The sequence below is a fragment of the Ailuropoda melanoleuca genome, chromosome 2 (assembly GCF_002007445.2).
Source record: "Ailuropoda melanoleuca isolate Jingjing chromosome 2, ASM200744v2, whole genome shotgun sequence".
Lineage (NCBI taxonomy): Eukaryota > Metazoa > Chordata > Mammalia > Carnivora > Ursidae > Ailuropoda > Ailuropoda melanoleuca.
The window spans coordinates 184225244-184237830 of NC_048219.1; the positions used below are offsets into that span (position 1 = coordinate 184225244).

The window sequence follows — 12587 nt, forward strand, 5'->3', positions numbered from 1 at the left end:
AGCTAAGGCTTCACACAAATGCTGAGTTCATTAGGCAGAGACTGTGGGGAGTGGGACAACACAGAAAATTTGGGAAGATCAACATGGATGAAGCATAAGAATAAGATCAGGAAGAGATACAATGCAGCAAGCAGAAAGAACCCACACGCCAAGGGACTTGCTCTGTCCTGCCTGCAGGCAGTAGGGAGTCATGCTGAAGGATTTTCCGCTGGGCAAAAGCATGATTAGATCTGCACTTTAAAGAATGCAGAGTGGTGGGTGGACTGGAGCAGGGAGGCTTCTGCAATAGTGCAGGGGAGGCACAGTGAGAACCTGACTGAAGGAGCAGCAGTGGGTGCGAGGAAGGAAGAATGTGAGGAATGTCAAAGAAGCAGACAGGCTCTGTGCCTGGATGGGAGGTGGGAATGGTGGGAGCAGGAAGAGTCTAGGACTCCCAGGTCTCCAGTGTAGTTACTGTTAACTAGGGCCAAGAACAACACATGTCTCCAGAGATCCCTGCCCCTGGTATTCACACCCTTGTGTAAAGGGAGATCTGAAGCAACCACAGGAGTAATCCTGGAAGCACGGTCTTCAGCCAGCCAAGCCTCAAGATGACTGCAGGCCCACCTGTCAGCTTGTCTGCAACCTGGTCAGAAATCCAGAGCCAGGGGCGCCTGGGTGGCACAGCGGTTAAGCGTCTGCCTTCACGCTCAGGGCGTGATCCCAGCGTTCTGGGATCGAGCCCCACGTCAGGCTCCTCTGCTGTGAGCCTGCTTCTTCCTCTCCCACTACCCCTGCTTGTGTTCCCTCTCTCGCTGGCTGTCTCTATCTCTATCGAATAAATAAATAAAATCTTAAAAAAAAAAAAAAAAAAAAAAAATCAAAAAAAAAAAAAAAAAAAAAAAAAAAGAAATCCAGAGCCAGAACCACCCAGCTAAGCTACTCCTTGATTCCATTCTCAAAAACTGTAAAATAATCATTATTTGTCTTACACTCCTATGTACTGGGGTAACTCGTCATGCAGCAACAGAGAATAAACTTTAGTCCCTGGAAGTAGAGGGCTGCCATAACAAAATATGGGGAAAACACGGGAGTGGCTTTAGAATCAGGAGGTGGGCTTTGAGGAAGTGTAAATCAAAACCTCAAATGCCTTGAAAAAGCTGTTACAAGAAGCTTCATGGTCTTTAATAAGGATGCAGGTGAGGACATGGAGGAAACTGAGGGAGTGTTACTGGAAACCAGAAAAGGGGAATCCTTTGTATATAAAGGCAGTAGTTTAGCAAGCAACGCTATTGCCCAGTTACGCAGACTGTAGAAAATGTACCTGTTCAACTGGGCAATGTAAGATTCCCAACCAGTGCTGTTAAGTGTCACCTGGTTTTTTTTTTTTCTTGTCATTCATAATGTGAGAGAAGAGACAAACTAAAGGCCATTAAAAAGAGGCCAACACTTGATGGTTTTAAAAATTCTCAGCCTCCTAAGATGTAAAACAGTGCTAAAATTAATAAGTGACTTCTGAACAGCGTAAATCCATTGCCAGGAAAGCATGGTCCAAAGATGAAATCAACGATAGGACTGTAAAATCTTAAGACCGAAAAGATTAAAGGTGCTATTTATTTAGATAAAAGGCACTGTAGGTTAAGGGCGTGCCTCACAAATTCAGTCACACAACTGAGTTTAATTAAGAGCACTGTAGCAGAAAAAGCCCAAGGTACAAAACACCTTATTTCAGATATTTGTGAGTGGCGTGGCTGTCCACTAATGAAATGGAAACTAGCAAAATTCAGTGAAGACCTGCAATGTTTTTAAAAGAAATACATATGCAGAAACACTGTAAGCCTGAGCTGAAAGGGACAGAGACAGGACAAAAGTCTTCGAACTGCCAAAATTCTATTACCAAGTAACAGACTGAAAAAACTAATCAGATGTAAAGCACCTGCTTTCTTTCACCCAAAATAATAATAATAAGGATCACTCAGAGAGCACAGCCAAGAGCCTAGAGGGTAAGGCTAACAGCCATGAACAATGACCCTAGGCCGAGACCTAATCAGAAGGTCCAACATGTGTCAGCTCAATTTCAGAACGGCCATGGACCAAGGACTCCTTTCTGTCTCCCACTTTCCCTTCTGAAAAGGAATATGTATAGCAGTTATCCTAAGCCTGTCTCACCACTGGATGTTAGTTGTCAGTGGGGCAGATCATGTGTCTCTTTGGTCTCAGACCAAGAATAACTATATTCAAGCAGCTGTACTTAAGGAACTACACCTGAAGAGCCTCATCCACACCTGGACCTGATTTAGAGGAGATTCTGGATTTTGAGCTGCTGCTGTAATGGGATGACACTTCTGGAAACCCTGGGATGGGGTGAGTAGATTTTATATGTGGGAGAAACATGAATCATTGGGGGCCGGAGGGCAGACTGGTAGCCAGCCTCCAAAACTACCTGCCTCCGGATATTCACACCCTTGTGCAGTCCCCCTCCACACTGTGAACTGGTCTGTGTGACCTAAAGATGGGAAGGGATAGCATGTCACTTCTGAGCTATTACTGAAAACTGTGCTTCGATCACTCTGAACACTCAGTTACCTGCTCTCTTGGGTCCTCTCACTCCAGAACTAACAAGCTACCATACTACAAGCAGTCCTAGGGAGAGGTCAAGGTGGGAGACACTGGAGTCTGACCAAATATGTGCAAGGAGCAGAGGCCTGCCAACAACCACCTGAGTGAACCTGGAATTAAATTCTCCAACCCCAGATAGGCCTTGATGTGACTACAGACCTGCACCTTTATGACAAGGTACTAAGAGATCCAGAGCCAGAACCACCCAACTAAGCCACTCCCCAGTCCTGGACCCTCAGAAACCATATAACAAATGATTGTTTTAAGCTGCCAAATTTTGGGGTGATTCATTATGCAGTAATAGATTATAATCTGGTCAGTAACCATTTAGTTATTAAATATTATTTAGTTATTATTAAAATATTGAATCTTTCGGGTGCCTGAGTGGCTCAGTTAGTTAATCGTCTGCCTTCAGCTCAGGTCATGATCCCAGGGTCCCAGGTTCGAGTCCCACATTGGGCTCCTGCTTGCTTCTCCCTCTCCCTTTGCCTTGCCACTCCCCCTATTTGTGTGCTTGCTCACACTGTCAAATAAATAAAATCTTAAAAAAATATTGTATCTTTCAATGAATCCTGATTATACAATTTGTTTTATTCCTTTTGGCTGTATTTCATATGCTTAGATACAAGGACGAACCAACGAAATCGCGACTAATAATCCTAACAAAATGACACACCTAAGTGACTACATCTTAGGGGTTTGTAGGATATACTCAGGTGGCTCTGACAGTACAGTCAGCAATCACACCAGGCAGAGCAGGACCAGAATTGAACAGTGATAATAAATCAGTTAAGAAAATGAATAAGAAGAAAACACCTGAAGAGAAAGGTGATAAAAAGGTAGACTGAGAGGGATGCCTGGGTGGCTCAGTCGGTTAAGCCTCTGCCTTCAGCTCAGGTCATGACCCCAGGGTCCTGGGATGGAGTCCTGCATCTGGCTCCTTGCTCAGCGGGGAGATTGCTTCTCCCTCTGCCTGCCACTCCCCCTGCTCTCTCTCTCTCTCAAATAGTCTTTTAAAAAAATAAATAAATAAAAAAACGAGAAACAAATAAATCAAAAAATGGGCAGAAGATATGAACAAACACTTTTCCAATGAAGACATACAAATGGCTAACAGGCACATGAAAAAATGTTCAAGATCATTAGCCATCAGGGAAATTCAAATCAAAACCACACTGAGATACCACCTTATACCAGTTAGAATGGCAAAAATAGACAAGGCAAGAAACAACAATTGTTGGAGAGGATGTAGAGAAAAGGGATCCCTCCTACATTGTTGGTGGGAATGCAAGTTGGTACAGCCACTCTGGAAAACAGTGTGGAGGTCCCTTAAAAAGTTAAAAATTTAACTACCCTATGACCCAGCCATCGCACNGGGAAGGCACGTATTGCATGGTGCACTGGGTGTTATACGCAACTAATGGAGCATCGAACTTTACATCGGAATCCGGGGATGTACTGTATGGTGACTAACATAATATAATAAAAAATCATTTAAAAAAAAATTGACTGAGAAAACTGCCCCAGAGAAGCAAAAGGACTAAAACAACAAAAGCAGCTTGAGAAAGATCCCTGCTAAGCAAAGAGAGGAAGGGGAAGGCAGTGACTGGTAGAAACAATGGAATTTAGGACAAAAAGCAAACCTTGGAGGCACTGAAGAGGGAATGGAGATACAGAAGAGTGAATGAGCTACTATCTGAAAATACAGAGGAAGACTGATTTAGAGAGAGAGGGTAGGAAACGAGATGGACCCATACTACTTGGAAACTAGATACTTTGCTAAATATGCTTTTCCAACTTTGATCTCAACCCAATTAAGTTAAAGGTTTCAAGAACATATGAAATATAAACTAATAATGAGTATTATTTCTGATCTCTTAAATACATCTCAATAACATCAATCTTTCTGACTGATGTTTTAGTCAGTAGCTGATGGATACTTGTGGGGGGGAATCACGCTTGCCCGATCGCTCTCAAAAAAGGGGGGGCAGCTAGAGAATATATTAAAACATCAGATGACAGTAAACAGATTATAAATCTCACCATTTTAAAAACCTAGAATAGGGGTGCCTAGATGGCTCAGCCGGTTAAACGACCAACTGTGCATTTCGCCTCAGGTCATGATCTCAGGGTGGTGGGATTCAGTCCTACAATGGACTCCACGCTCAGTGGGGAGTCTGCTTGAGTTTCTCTCCTTCTCCCTCTGCCCCCCCTACACTTGTGCACACATTCTCAGATAAATCTTTAAAAAAAATAAGATGTTTTAAAAGGTAAATAAAAACCTAGAGAATTTCTTTCCCAGAAATGGATACTTGGGTGGTAACTGATCACAGAGGTCTTGAATAAATATTTGCAACATACCATTTTTTGCAATTCAGGCATGCCATATACCATTAGTGAGAATATGGTTTAGAAGAATAAGTTAAGAAATATAAATACGCAAAAAAAGGAAATATAAGTAATCATATTATAAAAAGTATAAAGAAAAAAGAAGTGTAGGGAATTAGAGCTGAAGTCGGAGGTCAAGAGTATTACTTCTATTTTCAGGGACTTATAGCAGAACCCTACAAGGAATAAAGAATAAGTAGTGCTTAAATTTATACCTTCAGAAACATTTTAAAAGCTAACTATTTTCAGGTAACATCTCATTGTAAGAAGCAGTACCTGTTAAACCGACTAGGGCTCTGTTATCACACTGAGCCCTAAAAACCTAAAATAGAGGCACCTGGGTGGCTCAGTCATTAAGCCTCTGCCTTCCGCTCAGGGCGTGATCCCAGGACCCTGGGATGGAGCCCTGCATCAGCTCTCTGCTCCGCTGGGAGCCTGCTTCCTCCTCTCCCACTCCCCCTGCTTGTGTTCCCTCTCTCGCTGACTGTCTGTCAAATAAATATCTTAAAAAAAAACAAAAAACAAAAAAAAAACCTAAAATAGCTCTCACAAACCAGTTGCCACAGCCTTTTTTTATATATGCTGATAACCATGAGAGGCTTATCATTTCAACAGCTACATCCATATGGTCCCTGATGATTGTACTTAATACTTCCTCGTCTATGTGGGGATGTTTTTAGAACTGAAGAAGAAATGAAGTATATATAAGATGAAGTGGTGAAGACTGAGTCTACCCAGTAAAGACTCCTCGTCGTCATTCGGGTCTCAGCTCAGATGTTATTACCACATCTAATGTTGTTCTTAGCACAAGATGTTTCCCTGATAGCCTTTAACATAATCCAGAATCATTTTATTAATGTGTTGGCTAATTACTGTCTGCCTCCCTCATTAGAATGTGAACGTGGACTTCAATATGTCATGTGCACCGTTGTATTCCCAAAGCGCTTAGAACAGTGCCTGGCACGTAATAGGTGCTCAGGAAACATTAACAGGATAAAACAGACAAAAGACCACTCCTTCCTGCTCAAAATTCTTTCTCCACTCCCTCATAAATGGGGTTTCTATAGAGCTCTTGTTGCACTCCACTAGCTGCACTTGGGATGCAACCCTGGGCTTCATTCCTACCCTATCCCCTCGCACCAAGCACGCAGTACATGCTCCATGGGGGACTGCTGAATAAATGACACGGAGAGCTGGGCAGGCGCTAATGACGCAAAGACAGCCCTGGCAGGACTGGTCGCGAGAGGCTACCTCAGCCCAGCCCCGCCGCTTCGACAGCCAGCCATCCCGGTCTATACACGGAGCACCCGAGACCAAAACCTGCCGGGCAGCATGAACGCTACCACGAAGCCCTTTTGAAGGGGGTCCCATCCCCTGAGGAAAGGCACAAAGCCAGGCTATGGAGCCCGCACTTACTGTAGGTCCGACCCAGGGCTTGGAAGAGCAGATGCCGCTTCACACTGACAGTCGGCATGGCGAGTCAGACCCCACTGCGCCTGCGCCGTGAACAAGCCGGGGCTCCGCTCCCGAGGCGCGTAGGACCCGGCCCGTTCTAGCATGGGCTCTCTTAAATATTGCCAGTCTTCTTCCAAAAGTTTCTGACTCGTTTTTCAGCTGGAGGCAAAGAAACTGCTACAATTAAACCTGTAAATCCATCTGTGTCGTATGAATGACATGCTGGCTGAGAAAAGAGACAAAATTGGGTAGAATGTGTTACGATTTGATAGGCAGTAGAAAGGACAGACTGCAAAGGCCCTTACGCTCTAACCCACTAAGGGCGGGGGAAATGCCCGAGTAGTGGGCGGGGCCTGGAGATGGAGCGTCCTTTCCGGGAGGTGGCGAGGTGAGCGGGCGGACGGGATCTGAGACCTCCTACGGAGAAAAATGTGCGAATCTGAGCTGTGGGAGCAGGAGAAACCAACCGGCTGCAGTTTGGGCTTCATTCTTCGTGCTTACATACAGTCTGCCTTGTACCCTGGTAAGTCTTATACCTGGGTTTGAGCCTTGCAGCAGCCCCTTTTTAAGGGAGGCTTGCCTTAGAGACCTTTTAAGAAGAGTAAAGAAACTGGTATTTAGGGGCGCCTGGGTGGCTCGGTCGTTGGGCATCTGCCTTCGGCTCGGGGCATGATCCCGGAGTCCTGGGATCGGGCCCCACATCGGGCTCTTTCGCTGGGAGCCTGCTTCTTCCTCTCCCACTCCCCTTGCTTGTGTTCCCTCTCCTGCTGGCTGTCTCTCTCTCTGTCAAATAAATCAATAAAACCTTTAAAAAAAAAAAACAACTGGTATTTAGACAGTGCTGTCTACTGGCAGAGGCTGTGCTCAGTCCTCCGACAGCATTAGCAGATTTCCTTTCTGATAAACCTGAATGTAATGGGCTGAATGGGGCCCCCTAAGATATCAGGTCCTAAGCCCTAGCCCCTGTAAATGTTACCTCATGTGGAAACAGGCTTTGCAGGTTATTTTAAGGATCTGGAGATGGAGGGATTATCCTGGATTATCAGAATGGGCCCTAAATGCAATCAGGGACATCCTTTGAAGGGGGGGGGGCATTTGACAGAAACAGAAGAGGGACAGGCAGTATAACCGAGAGCGCAGAGATGGTAATGATGTAGCCACAAGTCAAGGAATGCCATCTGAAACTGAAGAGGCAATGAGGGATTCTCTCCCTGGCCTCTGGAGCAGACCTACACTGTCTATAGACACTTTGATTTTGGCCCAGTGAAACGGATTTTGGACTTCTGGCCTCCCACTGTGAGAGTAAACTTGTTTTAACCCACCAAGTTTGTGATTATTTTGTTACAGGAAATACACCAACACATGTGATCATTATTCCTGTTTTACAGATGGTGAGACTGAGGCACAAACTGAGTCACTCAACTCTCAAGGCAGAGCTGAGACAGTTTCGTGGAGACCTGCCCTTCTCTGATTATATACGGTATAATATACAGTGAGTGAGGGCCTCCAAAGCCATTCAGGTAAGGGGCAGTAGGTGTGTGGAACTTAGGCCTCTCTGACGACCATTCAAGCAGGTTTTCTTAGCTTCCCTCCATGACTGCAGGCAATCCCTTACCAGTGCCCAACATAACGGATTGGCAGAGGCCCCATCAATGGCAAACATCTACAATGCCCAATAAAATCTTCTGCCAAATTGGTACTCAACGTCTCCATGAATAAAGGACTTCCTGACCTGCTCTCCTCCGGGCACTCCAAAATGTTCTGTCACCTCTGAACCTCACTTTCCTTATCTATAAAGTAGATAATATACACCTTAGAGAATTATCCTAAGGATCACAAATCCTAATAATACAGTTCTTATGTCCTAGGTCCTCGAAATCAGGCAGCTGTCAGTCATCTGTCCTTGTTGATTTCCTGCTGGTCTCAAACCAACAGGGGCATTCTGTTCTCATCTCCCCATGTCCCCCAACACACCCAACCTGCTTTTCATCTTTGTACCTGCTCTAGGACTGAACATTTAGAGGATTCTAATGGAAAAGAAAACTAGACCACAACTACTCATCTCAAGTGCTCAGCTGATTGATAGGAAAGATACTTGGAAAACATGGAGATAGTAGGTCACAAAATGTAGGTAGGTGCTGCTTTGTCCAATGTTGGAGTCAGCTTGAAAGCAAGAAGGAGATGGCAGCATTTCCTAGAAATGAAAGATGGGCTGGCCAATACACATGAATAAAGTTCTCCTTGCATTACAAATTAGGGAAAAGTAAGTTAAAATTATAATGAAATACATTGTCATACATACCAGATTGGTAAAAACGTGAAAATCTGACCTAACCAAATGTTGGCAAAAATTAGGAGTATAAATTAATACAATCACTTTGGAAAATAGGGCCTTACTTAGAAAGGCAGAACACCTGCATACCTGACTACCATTACACTCCCAGCAATGTTCCCCAGAGAAACTTACCCATGTGCCCTGGAAGAGCAAATAAAAACGTTCATGGTTACATTGTTCTTTATCAAACACACACACACACCACACAATGTAAACTGGAAACAACCCAATGTCCATCAATACTAGAATGCATAATTAGGATAAATCCATACAACAAAACACCACGGAGCTGTGAAAATGAATGAACTACAGCCAATGTATAAACTTGTATAAGTCATAAAAATAGAATATTGAAGGGCGAAAAAAGTGAATCACAGAAGCATCTACACAATATGGTGTCACGTATATAAAAATGAAAAATAGGTTAACCTAGAGAGTACATTGTTTAGGCATATACGAATAGATGGTAAAGCTAAAGAAAATGGATGATGAAATAGGGGAGTAGTTAGTTCGGAGTGGAATAGAACAGATGTAGCCTGGGAGCATTTCAAAAATATTGGTAATGTCCTGGGGGCACCTAGGGGGCTCGGCCGGTTAGGCAGCTGCCTTTGGCTCAGGTCATGATCCCAGGGTCCTGGGAAGGAGCCCCTGCTCAGCAGGGAGCCTGCTTCTCCCTCTGCGCTTCCCCTTCCCTACTCATGTTCCAGCTCTCTCTCGTATGTGCTAATAAAATTTTTAAAAATATATTGGTAATGTTTTCTGTTTTACCTAGCATACCTTCAGGTTTTAAGAAAAAAGGTGAAGGTAAGAAACGAGATGAATGTGGCACTTTTGGGGGGGGTGATGGGGACAAATGCTTGGTGGCCTTTAAACAAACAACAGGAATACTTAACATTTGATTTTTTTTTTCATAAAGAGCTTTTAAAAAAAGTTTTAGTCTCCTTTATAATTCTCTTGCTTTATAGATTCTGGGCTTTTGGTTACATTCTATAGAGTCGTTTAAGATTGTTTTATAAAAACCAAGTATGCTTCTTAAAGGGCTTGGAATTTTTTTTTTAATCTTAGATCTTTTTGAAATTTATTTAGGTTTCAGAGCAAGTGAGTAAACCAGCTTTATTTTGTTTTCAAACTGCAATCCTAGTAAGCCCAACAGCCTTTACTAAATAAGATTCTTCTTCCCCACAGATTTGAAATAACTTCTTTAGCATATATTATATTTTTAAATTTTAATTCAATTAGCCAAAATATGGTGCGTCGTTAGTTTCAGATGTAGAGTTCAGTTATTAGTCAGTTACGAATACCCATCATTCATCTGCGTATATTTCCGTACATACTTAAGTCTACTGCTGAACTTTCTATTTCATTACCAGTACCAAAGTTTTAGTTACGATAGCTTTAGTATGCATTTTAATATTTGGAAGAGTTAACATATCATCAATATTAGAAGGTGAAGGAGGATCAGTATTCTCCAGGCTGAGAAGGCACCTTGAGATGGAAAAACCAAAGCTAGCCATACCGTTCACGCAGGATCTTAATCAGGGTACCTTGCTGGGAAGCGGGGGAAGGAGCAAGCAATCCCAGTGCAAAGCAGTCCTCCATGGCCACCTTCTCCCACCCCGGGCCTTCAGCCACAGCTTTTATAGAGCAAGGGGCATGATGGCGGGGTCAGAGTGTAGTTATCTGAAATGGTGCCATCTGTGTGCCAGCAACTCTCCCAGTTACCTCAGGTGGGGCCTCCTCTGTCATCTCTGCCAATTATCAGAACAAGCCTTAGCGCATTCAGGTCAACGCATATGTGAACTTCCAAGGGAGGTCATTGTGCGGGGCTGAACAAAACAAAGGACCAAAGATGGAGTCAGTATTGTCAACGCTCTCACATCCATTGCCTTCTTTCACAAAAATTTCGTCTCTCTCATGTTCATTTTTTAGATAAACTTTAGAATTCTGTCAAGTTCTGAAAAACTTTTTTTTTTTTTTTTGCTATGTTATTAGGAATCAACTGTAACTTAGGGGTTAATTTGAGGAACTTTCTATCCAAGAACAGACTCCATGTGTGTTTAAACTTGCCAGTCAGTGACCCACCTTAGAGCATCTGAACCAGCAGTTCCCTCTGCCAGAAGGTTCTTGTCCCCAAGCTCCTGCAGGGGTAGCTTCCTCTGCTCCTACAAGTCTCAGAAAAACCTGCCCCTGACTATACTATGTATTATGCTTATTAGATATAAACATCTCTCCCTGCTAAAACATAAGTTCCATAGCACAGAAATGTTTGTGTTTTGTTCACTAATAAATGCCAGGAGCCTCATACAGTGCCTGGCCCAGAGCAGACACTCGATAAATATTTGAAAGGGTTTTTTTTTTTTCTTTTTTAAGATTCTATTTGTCAGAGAACACAAACGGGGAGCAGCAGGCAGAGCAGGCAGAGGGAGAAGCAGGCTTCCCACTGAGCAAGGAGCCCGATGTGGGACTCGATCCCAAGACCCTGGGATCGCGACCTGAGCTGAAGGCAGACGCTTCATTGACTGAGCCACCCAGGTGTCCCTGGAGGTTTTTTTCTCTTAAAGATTTTATTTTTAAGTAATCTCTACACCCAACATGGGGCTCAACTCACAACCCTGAGATCAAGAGTTGCAAACTCCACCAACTGAGCTCCCCAAGTACCCCTGTGATAGAAATGCTTGGTATATTTTCTTTTTTTAATGTTTTTATTCAATTCCAGTTAGCATGTAATATTAGTTTCAGGGGTACAATATAGTGATTCAACACTTCTCTACAACATACGTGCTTATCACAAGGGCTCTCCTTAATCCCTATCACCTATTTAACGCCCACCCCACCCTGCTCCCCTCCAGTAACCATCTGTTTCTTCTGTATAGTTAGGAGTCTGTTTCTTGGTTTGCCTCTTTTTTCGTCCTCTGCCCATTTGTTTTGTTTCTTAAATTCCATCTATGTGTGACATCATATAGTATTTGTCTTTCTCTGACTGACTTATTTCGCTTAGCATGATACTCTCTAGCTCCATCCACATCGTTGGAAATGGCAAGATTTCATTCTCTATGGCTGAGTAATATTCCATTGTGTATATGTATATATATATGTATATGGAATGTCTGTATACATTATATATATTCCATATGTGTATATAAATATTCCATTCTGTATGTGTATATATATGACTTCCTGATTGTCAATATATATACACATACATACACAATAGAATGTTATTTTTGTGTGTATATACACACACACACATATACCACATCTTCTCTGTCCATTCATCAGCCGACAGACACTTGGGCTGTTTCCTTAAGGTATATTTTTTAAAATAGATACTTCAATAGGAAAAATGGGCAAAGGAAATGAACAACCAATTCATTAATACAAACAAACAAAAAAAAAGTGGGGAGGGGACAGAAATGCAAATTAAAACAATAATGAAAGCAGAGATATTTTCTCCAAGGACACTGGCAGAGGTTAAAGAAATAAATAACACCATCTTGTGTTGGCAACAATGTGGGAAGAGACCAGTCTCAGACACACCTGTCAGCAATATAAATAGTAGTTTGACAGTATGAATCAAAATTTTGAATATGCATTCTCTTTGATCCTGAAATTCCACTCTTGGAATTATTTTATGGAAGTAAGGAAGTATTCTTCTGTTTGTAATATAAAAAATCTTGAAACAACCTAAATGTCCACCAATACGGGCTTGATTAAATAAAGTCTGATACCACCATACAATAGAATAGTGTGTGAGCATTAACAATTATATTGGAGGTGGAGGACCATGCTGCCCTAGGCACGGGGGGGGGGG

At 42.9% G+C, this 12587-nt stretch overlaps 1 protein-coding gene and 1 long non-coding RNA gene across 2 annotated transcripts in view; one reads left to right on the forward strand and one right to left on the reverse strand.

Moving 5' to 3' along the window:
- Window positions 1-6553, reverse strand: part of FARSB (phenylalanyl-tRNA synthetase subunit beta) — a 65337-nt gene extending 58784 nt beyond the window's left edge. The window contains exon 1 of the mRNA XM_002930641.4: window positions 6403-6553. Coding sequence (XP_002930687.1) covers window positions 6403-6460 — 58 coding nt within the window. The 5' untranslated portion in view covers window positions 6461-6553. The remainder of the gene's footprint in view (window positions 1-6402) is intronic.
- Window positions 6554-6797: 244 nt separating this feature from the next.
- The window catches only part of LOC109488538, a 6166-nt gene continuing 376 nt past the window's right edge, over window positions 6798-12587 (forward strand). The window contains exons 1-2 of the long non-coding RNA XR_004623631.1: window positions 6798-6964; window positions 7830-7961. This is a non-coding gene — a long non-coding RNA (uncharacterized LOC109488538). The remainder of the gene's footprint in view (window positions 6965-7829; window positions 7962-12587) is intronic.